At 50.1% G+C, this 17,586-nt stretch overlaps 1 protein-coding gene across 5 annotated transcripts in view; it reads left to right on the plus strand.

Moving 5' to 3' along the window:
- Positions 1–17,586, plus strand: part of mia2 (MIA SH3 domain ER export factor 2) — a 121,015-nt gene that overhangs the window by 13,524 nt on the left and 89,905 nt on the right. For 4 of the 5 annotated variants that reach the window (XR_012098241.1, XM_073039964.1, XM_073039962.1 and 1 more), the window contains exons 4-6: positions 192–4,047; positions 6,885–7,127; positions 7,207–7,310. Coding sequence is in view for 4 of the 5 variants with exons in the window: in XM_073039964.1 (XP_072896065.1) it covers positions 192–4,047; positions 6,885–7,127; positions 7,207–7,310 (4,203 nt within the window). In the remaining variant the exon portion in view is untranslated. The remainder of the gene's footprint in view (positions 1–191; positions 4,048–6,884; positions 7,128–7,206; positions 7,311–17,586) is intronic. The other variant, XM_073039965.1, reaches the window with a different exon arrangement.

Consider the following 17,586-nt stretch of genomic DNA (forward strand, 5'->3'; position numbering starts at 1 on the left):
TGGTATAGCTACCCCGATTGATTGTGTGAGGTTGTCCCATGGTGAGTCTGTTGCTCCTAAGTAACATAATCCCCACACAAAAGCAGCTCTTGATTTTAGATAATCTCACTTAGAATTGCTGAGTACCAAAAAGTTATCAAAGTATTCTGTATGGGAAATGCAAACTAAACACTTAACATTTGTTCTTTCAGGATAATGATTTCCTTTGTCTTAATGAAGAAAATTATCTCATAGATGATGAAGAAAATGATTTTGTGATTAATGAATATGGAGAAAATTCTTTCTCAAATTCAGAAGAAACAGAAGCCACATTAGAACACGGAACTAAGTTTAATAAATACAACCAGGTTGATGAAGGTAATTCTGCCAAAACTGAACCTGTGGACAACATAATCAATTTTCATAAAAGGCAGATTCAAAGAACACACCATACTACAAAACTAGAAATGAACTCTGGTAAAGAGCAACTTCAAAAAAGTCTAGCACCTGATGAGAATGTACAAATAAATGAAATTCTTTCACCAGTTAATCATCAGAATCAATTAAATGATGAGAGTGGCTCCAGGCACACAGATAATAATGAATTTGACTTGTTCACTTTTCCCGGCTCTGTGCAGAATGAACATATTAGTGCAGAAAAAGATGAACTTCCAGGGCAGGAAATCAGTGACGATAACCCTATTACAATGGAAAATAATGAAGTCTCTGAAGTTGTGCAAGAGGAATCTGGTTGGATTGGATCTAGAATTAGTGGGTGGTTTGGTTTGGAAGCTAAGAAGGATGAACAGGCTGTGGAACCGAATGACCTGTCTATACAGCAAAATTCTTTTAAAAGTCGGAAAATTCCATTAGACAATGACGAGGACACTGTATTGTCAGAAGGAGGGGATAAAAATATGTATTATGAGGCTAAAGGAATCCTTGATTCTGGAATGTCAGGTTGGATCGGGGGTTTATCAAAACTGTTAACTTTCAACAGTGATTTATCAGAAGATAGTTTATCTTCAAAGGAAGGTGAAAATAATAAGCATGAAAATAGTTATCTTGCTGATGACTCAACAGACCTAAGTAAACCTTCAGTAACTAAGTCAGGAAACAAAATATCTGAGCATTCAGTAGCAGATCATTCAAGGCCAAAACATAGTCAATCAGAAAATATTGACAAAGGTGATCAGAGCTTAATGAGTAATGTTCAATCACTGTTTGGTTTAAGTGACAAGTCATGGTTTGGGCAAATCAATGATGCTCAGAATTCAGATGTGTCAGGAGAAACAGAAGTCACCAGGGAAGAAAGTAGAAATGATAATGATCAGTCAGAATATTGGTGGGTTAATTTGAATGCAGTAAGTAATGTCTTCAGCTTTGGCGGTGACAATGGGGGTCAGACATTCAGACCTTCAGAAGAAGCACAAAATATTAACGAAAATGAAAAGGCTCCAGAAGGAAAAGGAAAATCAAACTCACAATGGTCTCACTCTAGTTTAAGTAAGATGTTAGGCTTTAGTCAAGGAAATGAAGATGAGATCTCCACCTTACTGGATGAAACTAAAGAAACCATTATTGAAAATAACAAGAAAACTACATTAGATGTTGATAGATCAAAATCACAAAGGGGTACCTTTGGTTTAAAAGATATATTAATGTTTAATAAAAACAATGAAGATTGTTCTGCTTCCAACCCTCTAGAAGAGAAGAGTTTATGTACTGTTAGGGATAAGAAAGAAAACACAATGGATACCAAATCTGAAGAAAGTTCTTCCACATTGAAATCAATTACTGATTCATTAATAAATGATGACACAGTTCAGTCACCAAAACAATGTCTAAACATGGTGGAGAATGATGCCAACTGTCAGCCTGATAGCTTGCCACAATCTGAGGAGGAATATAGGGAAACAAAAAGTGAACACACTCAATCAACACTTTCTATAAATGGGTTAAAAAACAACTTTGATGGCAAAACATCAAAATCGCAAGGTGTTCAGGACCCACAAGATTTTGATTTCCTGCATCCTAGTAGACCATCGACACAGGAGAGCATCCATAAAGATCAAAGTTTGCAAGAACATTTGATACATATTTCAGAAATTAAACAACATCTTTCAGATGATACAAAGACTCTGCCATATGAAAACGTACATTCTGGAGAAAAACTACATGGTGAACGGGAGGATGCACACAACCAGGGTCTAAACTCAGAAGAGCAACAGATTGCCGTCATGAGTAAACATGACCCTTTAGCACCAGAAAGTTTGTCTGAAGAAGAACAGAGTTTAACAATGCATTCTAAATGGCGACCTAATGACGATCCACATTCAGAAACTACATTTCTTACAGAGGCAGATAATGCAGATCGCTCATTGTGGGGTAAATTGCAAGTTGAACATGATCTTCCACAAGATAATTTAGCATCTGGACTGAAATCAGAGCAACATACTTCAAATGCCACTGATCGTACCTCAATAAATAAGTTGCAGAATGGAAAAAAGTTCTCACAAGAACAGATAGTAAATCCAGACTTAAAAGAGAACCCTGTTTCAGACAGTGATCAGCATCAGCTAGAGGAACAATTACAGAATAAGCCATTAACCTCACAAGAGAAAGATGTTAACCCAGCCTTACAATTTGAAGAGCTTGGTGATTCAGGTAATAACAAGCTTTTATCCCAGACACAAACTGATAATGAACAGCAAACCCTCAGTTTAAAACTCAGTGAAATTTCTTCCTCTAGTCAAGTTAGCCCATCTTCACAGAATGAATTATATAATGAAGAAGCCTCTGTACAAGTTACACATTTTACCTCAGCAGAAGAGCAAACTTCAGACCATTACAATTCGTTGTCTGAGAAGGTTAAAAAACAAGAAGTGTCACAACTAAATAGGAATGATGAAGGGGCCATAGCTACAAATATCAGTGATGAAACATGGCAATTACAATCTATGCAGCAGGTTTCATATCATACTAGGGATCTATCAAAGGAAAATCCAACTGGAGACCAAAATGCCTTACAGCACCAATCCTTGACATTAGATTCTGAATCCAATCAGGATACTTCAGATTATAGTGAATATCAGAATGTAGAAGAACCTGTCATGAAGGAACCTCAGCTTTTAAAATCAGCAACTACTGAGCTTGTTTCAGATGCTGAAAAACCCTTTTCACTGAAAATGCATGATGAAGATGGTTTGCAAGCACAGCAAGCAACTGCTAAGTCAGAACTTCAATGGCCTGCTACTTCAAAACATGAGGAAGATACTTCTACTGAAAATGTGCACGTTAATGAAGACTTTGTCCAGACAGATGCTTTGATACATATCTCAGATGAAAGCAAAGTTCTGGTAAAGGAAAAGTTGAATGACAAAAACAACATTCACGAAAAGGAACAAACTTTATCACATCTTTTATCAAATTCACAACCTGAAGGGAACACCCTTTCATATGATGACAAAACCCCGAACCAAGGAAACTCTTCTTATCAACAAAATAGCATGGAAGATGAAGGGTTATATTTAGAATCAGAAAATCAACTTGTTGTTTTAAATTCCACAGTAGATTCATCAGAGGAAGACACAACTGCACCTGTCAACAGTGGGACCACTACAAAAACTGAAAATAGTAATAAAGTGCATAGTTCTCTGGAAACTGAAGCAATGGTAGAACTTTTCAATTCATTACCTTCTGGCAATGTGAATCCACATACACCACACTCCAGTAAACATCAAGACGCTGATACTAAAATTAAATCCCAGCATGTTGTCAAAGAAACAGAATATCAAATAAATCAAGACTACACTGAAAACAATTTCCTGGGTAATGAGAAAACAACACAGTTATCCAGTGAATCGTTTTCTGCAAACTTACAGAAGGATGAAGCACAAAGCAATTCTGAACAGCTGATAATGACCTCAGCTCGCGAAAGGAAAGACTCAAGTAAACCGATTGAAGAAGTTCATACCAGACCAGAGGCCAGCAGTGAAAATGTGCTTGGAACCACTTCTACAAGTAAAGATGAAAGTGGTGCTGAAGAAGAATCAGTGACATCAAAAGGTATAGAATCAGTGACTACCAGGCTAATGCTTCTGCATTCCAGTGAATAGGTCACTTGTAGCTTAAGCAAAAGTTAATCTTAAGAAGTTCAGAGTCAAATGTACATTTGCTGATAGTACTCACCTCCATAATGATCTCAAATTTTTGAGAAAACACTTGATGTTTACATTTTTTTGGAAAGATGTTTTCAGGAAGTCAGGCTCATGCAGTTGCAAAACTCCTGAGTGTCAAAGTAATGAGAACAAAATTACAATAAAACTCCAATAATCTGCTACCTCGGGACTTTGGTGGTGACTGACCTTAATTTGATCCTTTGGGCATTTGGATATATTGTTATTAATATTCCACACAGTAGTTTAATACAGGGTACCTTTGCAGGAAATGCAAGAAATGGGAACCTGTTGAGTTTAAAGTGTGAGTTGGGCCAGAGTCCCCTTTAGTTTATAGGGAATATGAGAAATGAGACTGTAATAAGTCCAAAGCAAGTGTAGAAATCAGGATGGTGCTGAGTTTAAAGGAGGCATGTGGAAGAGGCTCCAGTGATTTTTAAAATAATTATAGAAAACAAAACTTGGTGAGCCAGATTCCAACCCAGAATGATCTCTGAACAATTGGATTCCAGATTATTGGAGTTTTAGGTAAATATTTAAATGATATTCTGCATAATATAACCAATTTTAAAGAGGTGTCTAACAAAAGACCTCAAATATGACGAGAATGAAGGGTGAATGCAGGGAACATCATGAAAGTATGGAAGTGGTGCAAAAGTTACAAGACAATTCAACTTCCAAAATGAAAATTCACCTCAAATTTCTGATTAAAATGCAATCAGAAGTATTGGGAATTGACTTCATGAGAATAGTATATTTTCTGCTTTTTTTTTAAAGATGAGAACAACCACTCTTTTTAAATTTTATTTTGATTTGTATTTTGAATCCCCATTTCCGATGGCGAATCGTTTAAAGTCAAGAACTGATAATCGGTTCCAGATCAAGTAAAACAATGTGTCTTATTTTTAATATCCCAGGATTGAAAGACCCCTTGTCACACAATAGTGATTATTTTTTCCCCAATCTTTCATATCAGGCATTCTCTAATTAATTCAGTTGCCAGTTTGCTGGTAAAGAACACTGTACATGGCTGGTGTGCAACCCTGGTGTCATTTGTTCAAGAATCATAATTAATAGAGATAGTGGCATTGAATTTAATGTGTTTTTTCAGTCTGACATTGTGACTCCTGCTGACTGTGGTTCCACATAACACACTTAAGAGCCCAAACTATGAATGAAGGTGGTCAAATACAAGATAATCGCAGCTAAATATAATCCTGTTCTTGTATATCAGCCACTTGTGTGATACCTAAGTGTTGATTCAAATGAAGAGACTTGGAAAGTTTCCCCTACACTACTGTGGAGGTCTGAAGACAAGAAATGCCTTCCTTGCCAACTCAGTTACACTCTGCTAACCCGGCCAAGGCTAGCAATAGAAAATGAAGTTTTTATTTTACAAACGTTTGTACATCTAAACTCAGAGAAGGAGATGGACATCTTATTAAAGAATCAGAGTATTTAGCATTTCAAATATTTAGGAAATTTAAATTTGAGGAGCATTGCACGTTCAGAAGAAGCATTGGAACAGAGATGTGCGACAGTGAGACCTGGTTTCATGTTTGACGTGCACTGTTTCTGGCCATGTCTGTACAAAAAGGACAAGCAGAGGGCAATTTCTTTCCTATTGGAGCAGAAGGCAGGTCAGGAAAAGCCCCATCGTTATGTGGGTAGGTTGGGCAGTGAAGCTGCTGAGAATCCAGAGGTAGATTGCCTAAATGTATAATATTGCAGTTACTAGAAACCTGAAATAAAACATTACCAATTGGTTGGGTAACGTGGTGAGAAAATCAAGTGTTTCAGTTATAACAAAGAGAAAAGTTGAGAGATTTTTAAAAAACGGTGGAGAAGGGAAGGATAGGCAGAGAGAAAAACAGAAGATGATGTGCAGAGGTATTCTTGCTTCATCTGTAGTGATCTTGCATAATCTTTGTTTAGCTTGTAGCTAACAACCTTATAGATAATATAGGATCTACAGGATATAAAGGTGGTTTCTTAATTATTTGTGTTTTGGTATCAAAATGTATCCATCAGCATCATTTTATAGGCAGTTAGGTAAGAGGTCACGGGCCATGTACAGTGGAAAGTCCTTTAAAGCAGGTCTCCTAACCTGGGTCAGTTAAGAGTCCATGTTTGGGAGCCCCTGCTCTAAAGTCTCCAGCATCGGTGCTGAAATTCTGACGATACAGACAAATTGTGCACGTCATCAAGCCAGCGCACAACTTGTATCTTATAGCAACCTGGCTAAAGTTGAATGGCAAAACGTGCTCTTGAGGCTGAATGCCTTCCCTATATGTATCTCCTTACTGAACTTCCTAAGGGAGCCTGTAGTAACAAAATAAAAGTTGCAAAGGAAAAATACAACAAACAAAAACAGTGAAAGCAATACACAGTAAATCTTAAAACCTCAGAAGTTGTGTTCAATGGTTCAGGATGATAAGCTGTAACTGTTGTAAGATTTGATATTATGCATGGTGATCCACTTTCACTTTTACTTAAAAATATATTTGCACTTTTTAGTCATTGTTCATCTACTGGTTGTTGAATAAAAGCAGTTTTTACTTTTAATTCAACATCACCATATCGGATTGTGTGGTGTTGCACAGGAATACCTGGACAATACTCCCCAGAATTTTCGCTATCAACTTTTAGTTCAGATTCAGTTAAGCGTCTGACTGCATCTTTGCAAATAACTAGAGGCAGTAAACAATTTAATCTTTTATTTTGCAGATGCTTTCAGTTCAGGTGACATTTCAAACACTCAAGTTACAAGCAATGAGCAAAATGCAGAAATTCTTGAAGAAACTGTTCAAACGAGCAAGTTTCTGCAGGAGCAGAGTGGGACCAAGGACAATAGGGAAACTAGCAACTACCAGGCTGAAGAGAAAGCGAGACCCACACATTTAAGTGAAGCTAAAGAACCATCAGTATCTGACGATCCAGAAGTTGGAACACCAACTGACAATGACATTGGTGAGTAGGAAGTGCAAAAGTATCAGTGTGCTCAGTAAAGTCTAAAAGCAATATTTCTCATTTCTCATTTTCTTAACAGAATATGAAACAAGTTTTGATGAGACAGCTGCCCATAAACTAAGCAGAGTCTTTGAGCTCAATGTACAAAACTTCTTGATAATCGTTGATAATTTCATCCAAAATGTAAGTATTATTTTATACTGTGAACTAGAAAAAATATTGCAACAACTTGTACAATGTCTCCGCTGCACTTTATTCTAGTTGGATGAATGTGTTTTAATGTGCTGAATGTTACTTTTCAGCTTTGCTTCCTGTTTTCACTTTTATGTCTGTCCATTACCTTCTCTTGTGTGACCTATACCCCAGTGTAAGTCTGTTGGCGACAGTAACTCATTCAGGTGGACATTTATGATATTCCAGGATAGACCCTGTCAGCAGATTCTTCAGACTATTAATAGGCTCCAACCTTTCTGAGGGAAGAGCATGCTCCTGGTGACAGCACTACTATCTAACACAAACATAAGCTTCTGACCCTGTATGCACTCTGTCATGAGAATCTTCCCTCCCCCCCCCCCCCCAATATCACCTCTGCCTAGTTGACAATATAACCTGTACCTGTATTTCCCCCTCTATTTGCTGACACATTCATGTGCCTTTTTATATATTGACGAATCCTCTCACCACTCTCCTGAGCTTTCATTTGCGATCCATCCACAATATTAAGAACATCAAAAAAGACTGCACCAACTTGCTAGGTGAACAAAATTACTTAAGGGCAACATTATATTCAAGGTGAACTTGTATAAAGAAATCAAAATAGTAGCTGTTTAGAATTAATCAACAATGGATTGAGAAATTGATTTAAGTATGAAAATAGAATATAGTAGGTAAATTTACAAGGAACACAAAGGCAAATTGTAAAAGGTTCTGTGTAATGAAACAGAAAAAGGGCTTACGTTTCAACTACACCCTGTCCGTGTCCCTCACTGTCCATGTGAACTCCACCCTGTCCGTGTCCCTCACTGTCCGTGTGAATTCCACCCTGTCCGTGTGAACCCCACCCTGTCCGTGTCCCTCACCGTCCTTGGGAACTCCACCCTGTCCGTGTCCCTCACTGTCCGTGTGAACTCCACCCTGTCCGTGTCCCTCACTGTCCGTGTGAACTCCACCCTGTCCATGTGAACCCCACCCTGTCCGTGTCCCTCACTGTCTGTGTGAACTCCACCCTGTCCGTGTCCCTCACTGTCCGTGTGAACTCCACCCTGTCCGTGTGAACTCCACCCTGTCCGTGTCCCTCACTGTCCGTGTGAACTCCACCCTGTCCGTGTCCCTCACTGTCCGTATACTTCACCGTCAGCGTGAAATCCACCCTGTCCGTGTCCCTCACCGTCTGCGTGAACTCCACCCTGTCCGTGTCCCTCACCGTCCGCGTGAACTCCACCCTGTCCGCGTGAACTCCACCCTGTCCGTGTGAACTCCACCCTGTCCCTGTCCCTCACTGTCCGTGTGAACTCCACCCTGTCCGTGTCCCTCACTGTCCGTGTGAACTCCACCCTGTCTGTGTCCCTCACTGTCCGTGTGAACTCCACCCTGTCCGTGTCCCTCACTGTCCGTGTGAACTCCACCCTGTCCGTGTCCCTCACTGTCCGTGTGAACTCCACCCTGTCCGCGTGAACTCCACCCTGTCCGCGTGAACTACACCCTGTCCCTGTCCCTCACTGTCCGTGTGAACTCCACCCTATCCGTGTCCCTCACAGTCCGTGTGAACCCCACCCTGTCCGTGTCCCTCACCGTCCGTGTGAACCCCACCCTGTCCGTGTCCCTCACCGTCGGTGTCCGTCACCGTCCGCGTGAAATCCACCCTGTCCGTGTCCCTCACCGTCCGTATGAACTCCACCATGTCCGTGTCCCTCACTGTCCGTGTGAACTCCACCCTGTACGTGTGAACTCCATCCTGTCCGTGTCCCTCACCGTCCGTGTGAACTCCACCCTGTCCGTGTGAACTCCACCCTGTCCGTGTCCCTTACTGTCCGTGTGAACTCCACCCTGTCCGTGTCCTTCACTGTCCGTGTCCCTCACTGTCCGTGTGTACTCCACCCTGTCCGTGTGAACTCCACCCTGTCCGTGTCCCTCACCGTCCGTGTAAACTCCACCCTGTCCGTGTGAACTCCACCCTGTCCGTGTCCCTCACCGTCCGTGTGAAATCCACCCTGTCCATGTGAACTCCATCCTGTCCGTGTCCCTCACTGTCCGTGTGAACTCCACCTTGTCCGTGTCCCTCACTGTCCGCGTGAACTCCACCCTGTCCGTGTCCCTCACCGTCCGCGTGAACTCCACCCTGTCCGTGTCCCTCACCGTCCGCGTGAACTCCACCCTGTCCGTGTCCCTCAAAGTCCGCGTGAACTCCACCCTGTCCGCGTGAACTCCACCCTGTCCGTGTCCCTCACTGTCCGCGTGAACTCCACCCTGTCCGTGTCCCTCACTGTCCGCGTGAACTCCACCCTGTCCGTGTCACTCACTGACCGCGTGAACTCCACCCTGTCCGTGTCCCTCACCGTCCGTGTGAACTCCACCCTGTCCGTGTCCCTCACCGTCCGTGTGAACTCCACCCTGTCCGTGTCCCTCACCATCCGTGTGAACTCCACCCTGTCCGTGTGAACTCCACCCTGTCCGTGTCCCTCACCGTCCGTGTGAAATCCACCCTGTCCGTGTGAACCCAACCCTGTACGTGTGAACTCCACCCTGTCCGTATCCCTCACCGTCCGTGTGAACTCCAGCCTGTCCGTGTGAACTCCACCCTGTCCGTGTCCCTCACCGTGCGTGTGAACTCCACCCTGTCCGTGTGAACTCCAATCTGTCCGTGTCCCTCACCGTCCGTGTGAACTCCACCCTGTCCGTGTGAACTCCATCCTCTCCGTGTCCCTCACCGTCCGTGTGAACTCCACCCTGTCCGTGTCCCTCACTATCCGTGGGAACTCCATCTGTCCGTGTGAACTCCACCCTGTCTGTGTCCCTCACCGTCCGTGTCCCTCACCGTCCGTGTGAACTCCACCCTGTCCGTGTCCCTCACCGTCCGCGTGAACTCCACCCTGTCCGTGTGAACTCCACCCTGTCCGTGTCCCTCACCGTCCGTGTGAACTCCACCCTGTCCGTGTCCCTCACCGTCCGTGTGAACTCCACCCTGTCCGTGTCCCTCACTGACCGTGTGAACTCCACCCTGTCCGTGTCCCTCACTGTCCGTGTGAACTCCAGCCTTTCCGTGTGAACTCCACCCTTTCCGTGTGAACTCCACCCTTTCCGTGTGAACCCCACCCTGTCCGTGTGAACCCCACCCTGTGCGTGTGAACTCCACCCTGTCCGTGTCCCTCACTGTCCGTGTGAACTCCACCCTGTCCGTGTCCCTCACCGTCCGTGTGAACTCCACACTGTCCGTGTGAACTCCACCCTGTCCGTGTCCCTCACTGTCCGTGTGAACTCCACCGTGTCCCTCACCGTCCGTGTGATCTCCACCCTTTCCATGTGAACTCCACCCTGTCCGTGTCCCTCACTGTCCGTGTGAAATTCACCCTGTCTGTGTCCCTCACCGTCCGTGTGTACTCGACCCTGTCCGTGTGAATTCCACCCCGTCCGTGTCCCTCACTGTCCGCGTGAACTCCACCCTGTCCGTGTCCCTCACTGTTCGCGTGAACTCCACCCTGTCCGTGTCCCTCACCGTCCGTGTGAACTCCACCCTGTCCCTGTCCCTCACTGTCCGTGTGAACTCCACCTTGTCCGTGTCCCTCACTGTCCGTGTCCCTCACCGTCCGCGTGAACTCCACCCTGTCCGTGTCCCTCACCGTCCGAATGAACTCCACCCTGTCCGTGTCCCTCACCGTCCGCGTGAACTCCACCCTTTCCGTGTCCCTCACTGTCCGTGTGAAATCCACCCCGTCCGTGTCCCTCACCGTACGTGTGAACTCCTCCCTGTCCGTGTGAACTCCACCCTGTCCGTGTCCCTCACCGTCCGTGTGAACTCCACCCTGTCCGTGTCCCTCACCGTCCGTGTGAACTCCACCCTGTCCGGGTCCCTCACCGTCCGAGTGAACTCCACCCTGTCCGTGTCCCTCACCGTCCGAGTGAACTCCACCCTGTCCGTGTCCCTCACCGTCCGAGTGAACTCCACCCTGTCCGTGTCCCTCACTGTCCGTGTGTACTCCACCCTGTCCGTGTGAACTCCACCCTGTCCATGTGAACTCCACCCTGTCCGTGTCCCTCACCGTCCGTGTGAACTCCACCCTGTTCGTGTCCCTCACTGTCCGTGTGAACTCCACCCTGTCCGTGTGAACCCCACCCTGTCCGTGTCCCTCACCGTCCGCGTGAAATCCACCCTGTCCGTGTCCCTCACCGTCCGTTTGAACTCCACCCTTTCCATGACCCTCACTGACCGTGTGAACTCCACCCTCTCCGTGTACCTCACCGTCCGTGTGAAATCCACCCTGTCCGTGTGAACTCCACCCTGTCCGTGTCCCTCACTGTCCGTGTGAACTCCACCCTGTCCGTGTCCCTCACCGTCCGCGTGAACTCCACCTTGTCCGTGTGAACTCCACCCTGTCCGTGTCCCTCACCGTCCGTGTGAACTCCACCCTGTCTGTGTCCCTCAACGTCCGTGTGAACTCCACCCTGTCCGTGTCCCTCACTGACCGTGTGAAATCCACCCTGTCCGTGTCTCTCACCGTCCGTTTGAACTCCACCCTTTCCATGACCCTCACTGACCGTGTGAACTCCACCCTCTCCGTGTACCTCACCGTCCGTGTGAACTCCATCCTGTCCGTGTCCCTCACTGTCCGTGTGAACTCCACCCTGTCCGTGTCCCTCACTGACCGTTTGAACTCCACCCTGTCCCTGTCCCTCACTGTCCGTGTGAACTCCACCCTGTCCGTATCCCTCACCGTCCGTGTGAACTCCAGCCTGTACGTGTGAACTCCACCCTGTCCGTGTCCCTCACCGTGCGTGTGAACTCCACCCTGTCCGTGTGAACTCCAATCTGTCCGTGTCCCTCACCGTCCGTGTGAACTCCACCCTGTCCGTGTGAACTCCATCCTCTCCGTGTCCCTCACCGTCCGTGTGAACTCCACCCTGTCCGTGTCCCTCACTGTCCGTGTGTACTCCACCCTGTCCGTGTGAACTCCACCCTGTCCGTGTCCCTCACCGTCCGTGTGAACTCCACCCTGTCTGTGTGAACTCCACCCTGTCCGTGTCCCTCACCGTCCGTGTGAAATCCACCCTGTCCATGTGAACTCCATCCTGTCCGTGTCCCTCACTGTCCGTGTGAACTCCACCTTGTCCGTGTCCCTCACTGTCCGCGTGAACTCCACCCTGTCCGTGTCCCTCACCGTCCGCGTGAACTCCACCCTGTCCGTGTCCCTCACCGTCCGCGTGAACTCCACCCTGTCCGTGTCCCTCACCGTCCGCGTGAACTCCACCCTGTCCGCGTGAACTCCACCCTGTCCGCGTGAACTCCACCCTGTCCGTGTCCCTCACTGTCCGCGTGAACTCCACCCTGTCCGTGTCCCTCACTGTCCGCGTGAACTCCACCCTGTCCGTGTCACTCACTGACCGCGTGAACTCCACCCTGTCCGTGTCCCTCACCGTCCGTGTGAACTCCACCCTGTCCGTGTCCCTCACCGTCCGTGTGAACTCCACCCTGTCCGTGTCCCTCACCGTCCGTGTGAAATCCACCCTGTCCGTGTGAACTCCACCCTGTACGTGTGAACTCCACCCTGTCCGTATCCCTCACCGTCCGTGTGAACTCCAGCCTGTCCGTGTGAACGCCACCCTGTCCGTGTCCCTCACCGTGCGTGTGAACTCCACCCTGTCCGTGTGAACTCCAATCTGTCCGTGTCCCTCACCGTCCGTGTGAACTCCACCCTGTCCGTGTGAACTCCATCCTCTCCGTGTCCCTCACCGTCCGTGTGAACTCCACCCTGTCCGTGTCCCTCACTATCCGTGGGAACTCCATCTGTCCGTGTGAACTCCACCCTGTCTGTGTCCCTCACCGTCCGTGTCCCTCACCGTCCGTGTGAACTCCACCCTGTCCGTGTCCCTCACCGTCCGCGTGAACTCCACCTTGTCCGTGTGAACTCCACCCTGTCCGTCCCTCACCGTCCGTGTGAACTCCACCCTGTCCGTGTCCCTCACCGTCCGTGTGAACTCCACCCTGTCGGTGTCCCTCACTGACCGTGTGAACTCCACCCTGTCCGTGTCCCTCACTGTCCGTGTGAACTCCAGCCTTTCCGTGTGAACTCCACCCTTTCCGTGTGAACTCCACCCTTTCCGTGTGAACCCCACCCTTTCCGTGTGAACCCCACCCTGTCCGTGTGAACCCCACCCTGTGCGTGTGAACTCCACCCTGTCCGTGTCCCTCACTGTCCGTGTGAACTCCACCCTGTCCGTGTCCCTCACCGTCCGTGTGAACTCCACACTGTCCGTGTGAACTCCACCCTGTCCGTGTCCCTCACTGTCCGTGTGAACTCCACCGTGTCCCTCACCGTCCGTGTGATCTCCACCCTGTCTGTGTCCCTCACTGTCCGTGTGAACTCCACCCTGTCCGTGTCCCTCACTGTCCGTGTGAACTCCACCCTGTCCGTGTCCCTCACTGTCCGTGTGAACTCCACCCTGTCCGTGACCCTCACTGTCCGTGTGAACTCCACCCTGTCCGCGTGAACTCCACCCTGTCCGCGTGAACTACACCCTGTCCCTGTCCCTCACTGTCCGTGTGAACTCCACCCTATCCGTGTCCCTCACAGTCCGTGTGAAACCCACCCTGTCCGTGTCCCTCACCGTCCGTGTGAACCCCACCCTGTCCGTGTCCCTCACCGTCGGTGTCCGTCACCGTCCGCGTGAAATCCACCCTGTCCGTGTCCCTCACCGTCCGTATGAACTCCACCATGTCCGTGTCCCTCACTGTCCGTGTGAACTCCACCCTGTACGTGTGAACTCCATCCTGTCCGTGTCCCTCACCGTCCGTGTGAACTCCACCCTGTCCGTGTGAACTCCACCCTGTCCGTGTCCCTTACTGTCCGTGTGAACTCCACCCTGTCCGTGTCCTTCACTGTCCGTGTCCCTCACTGTCCGTGTGTACTCCACCCTGTCCGTGTGAACTCCACCCTGTCCGTGTCCCTCACCGTCCGTGTAAACTCCACCCTGTCCGTGTGAACTCCACCCTGTCCGTGTCCCTCACCGTCCGTGTGAAATCCACCCTGTCCATGTGAACTCCATCCTGTCCGTGTCCCTCACTGTCCGTGTGAACTCCACCTTGTCCGTGTCCCTCACTGTCCGCGTGAACTCCACCCTGTCCGTGTCCCTCACCGTCCGCGTGAACTCCACCCTGTCCGTGTCCCTCACCGTCCGCGTGAACTCCACCCTGTCCGTGTCCCTCAAAGTCCGCGTGAACTCCACCCTGTCCGCGTGAACTCCACCCTGTCCGTGTCCCTCACTGTCCGCGTGAACTCCACCCTGTCCGTGTCCCTCACTGTCCGCGTGAACTCCACCCTGTCCGTGTCACTCACTGACCGCGTGAACTCCACCCTGTCCGTGTCCCTCACCGTCCGTGTGAACTCCACCCTGTCCGTGTCCCTCACCGTCCGTGTGAACTCCACCCTGTCCGTGTCCCTCACCATCCGTGTGAACTCCACCCTGTCCGTGTGAACTCCACCCTGTCCGTGTCCCTCACCGTCCGTGTGAAATCCACCCTGTCCGTGTGAACCCCACCCTGTACGTGTGAACTCCACCCTGTCCGTATCCCTCACCGTCCGTGTGAACTCCAGCCTGTCCGTGTGAACTCCACCCTGTCCGTGTCCCTCACCGTGCGTGTGAACTCCACCCTGTCCGTGTGAACTCCAATCTGTCCGTGTCCCTCACCGTCCGTGTGAACTCCACCCTGTCCGTGTGAACTCCATCCTCTCCGTGTCCCTCACCGTCCGTGTGAACTCCACCCTGTCCGTGTCCCTCACTATCCGTGGGAACTCCATCTGTCCGTGTGAACTCCACCCTGTCTGTGTCCCTCACCGTCCGTGTCCCTCACCGTCCGTGTGAACTCCACCCTGTCCGTGTCCCTCACCGTCCGTGTGAACTCCACCCTGTCCGTGTCCCTCACCGTCCGCGTGAACTCCACCCTGTCCGTGTGAACTCCACCCTGTCCGTGTCCCTCACCGTCCGTGTGAACTCCACCCTGTCCGTGTCCCTCACCGTCCGTGTGAACTCCACCCTGTCCGTGTCCCTCACTGACCGTGTGAACTCCACCCTGTCCGTGTCCCTCACTGTCCGTGTGAACTCCAGCCTTTCCGTGTGAACTCCACCCTTTCCGTGTGAACTCCACCCTTTCCGTGTGAACCCCACCCTGTCCGTGTGAACCCCACCCTGTGCGTGTGAACTCCACCCTGTCCGTGTCCCTCACTGTCCGTGTGAACTCCACCCTGTCCGTGTCCCTCACCGTCCGTGTGAACTCCACACTGTCCGTGTGAACTCCACCCTGTCCGTGTCCCTCACTGTCCGTGTGAACTCCACCGTGTCCCTCACCGTCCGTGTGATCTCCACCCTTTCCATGTGAACTCCACCCTGTCTGTGTCCCTCACCGTCCGTGTGTACTCGACCCTGTCCGTGTGAATTCCACCCCGTCCGTGTCCCTCACTGTCCGCGTGAACTCCACTCTGTCCGTGTCCCTCACTGTTCGCGTGAACTCCACCCTGTCCGTGTCCCTCACCGTCCGTGTGAACTCCACCCTGTCCCTGTCCCTCACTGTCCGTGTGAACTCCACCTTGTCCGTGTCCCTCACTGTCCGTGTCCCTCACCGTCCGCGTGAACTCCACCCTGTCCGTGTCCCTCACCCTCCGAATGAACTCCACCCTGTCCGTGTCCCTCACCGTCCGCGTGAACTCCACCCTTTCCGTGTCCCTCACTGTCCGTGTGAAATCCACCCCGTCCGTGTCCCTCACCGTACGTGTGAACTCCTCCCTGTCCGTGTGAACTCCACCCTGTCCGTGTCCCTCACCGTCCGTGTGAACTCCACCCTGTCCGTGTCCCTCACCGTCCGTGTGAACTCCACCCTGTCCGGGTCCCTCACCGTCCGAGTGAACTCCACCCTGTCCGTGTCCCTCACCGTCCGAGTGAACTCCACCCTGTCCGTGTCCATCACCGTCCGAGTGAACTCCACCCTGTCCGTGTCCCTCACTGTCCGTGTGTACTCCACCCTGTCCGTGTGAACTCCACCCTGTCCATGTGAACTCCACCCTGTCCGTGTCCCTCACCGTCCGTGTGAACTCCACCCTGTTCGTGTCCCTCACTGTCCGTGTGAACTCCACCCTGTCCGTGTGAACCCCACCCTGTCCGTGTCCCTCACCGTCCGCGTGAAATCCACCCTGTCCGTGTCCCTCACCGTCCGTTTGAACTCCACCCTTTCCATGACCCTCACTGACCGTGTGAACTCCACCCTCTCCGTGTACCTCACCGTCCGTGTGAAATCCACCCTGTCCGTGTGAACTCCACCCTGTCCGTGTCCCTCACTGTCCGTGTGAACTCCACCCTGTCCGTGTCCCTCACCGTCCGCGTGAACTCCACCTTGTCCGTGTGAACTCCACCCTGTCCGTGTCCCTCACCGTCCGTGTGAACTCCACCCTGTCTGTGTCCCTCAACGTCCGTGTGAACTCCACCCTGTCCGTGTCCCTCACTGACCGTGTGAAATCCACCCTGTCCGTGTCCCTCACCGTCCGTTTGAACTCCACCCTTTCCATGACCCTCACTGACCGTGTGAACTCCACCCTCTCCGTGTACCTCACCGTCCGTGTGAACTCCATCCTGTCCGTGTCCCTCACTGTCCGTGTGAACTCCACCCTGTCCGTGTCCCTCACTGACCGTTTGAACTCCACCCTGTCCCTGTCCCTCACTGTCCGTGTGAACTCCACCCTGTCCGTATCCCTCACCGTCCGTGTGAACTCCAGCCTGTACGTGTGAACTCCACCCTGTCCGTGTCCCTCACCGTGCGTGTGAACTCCACCCTGTCCGTGTGAACTCCAATCTGTCCGTGTCCCTCACCGTCCGTGTGAACTCCACCCTGTCCGTGTGAACTCCATCCTCTCCGTGTCCCTCACCGTCCGTGTGAACTCCACCCTGTCCGTGTCCCTCACTGTCCGTGTGTACTCCACCCTGTCCGTGTGAACTCCACCCTGTCCGTGTCCCTCACCGTCCGTGTGAACTCCACCCTGTCCGTGTGAACTCCACCCTGTCCGTGTCCCTCACCGTCCGTGTGAAATCCACCCTGTCCATGTGAACTCCATCCTGTCCGTGTCCCTCACTGTCCGTGTGAACTCCACCTTGTCCGTGTCCCTCACTGTCCGCGTGAACTCCACCCTGTCCGTGTCCCTCACCGTCCGCGTGAACTCCACCCTGTCCGTGTCCCTCACCGTCCGCGTGAACTCCACCCTGT

This window comes from Hemitrygon akajei, chromosome 3 (assembly GCF_048418815.1).
Source record: "Hemitrygon akajei chromosome 3, sHemAka1.3, whole genome shotgun sequence".
NCBI lineage: Eukaryota > Metazoa > Chordata > Chondrichthyes > Myliobatiformes > Dasyatidae > Hemitrygon > Hemitrygon akajei.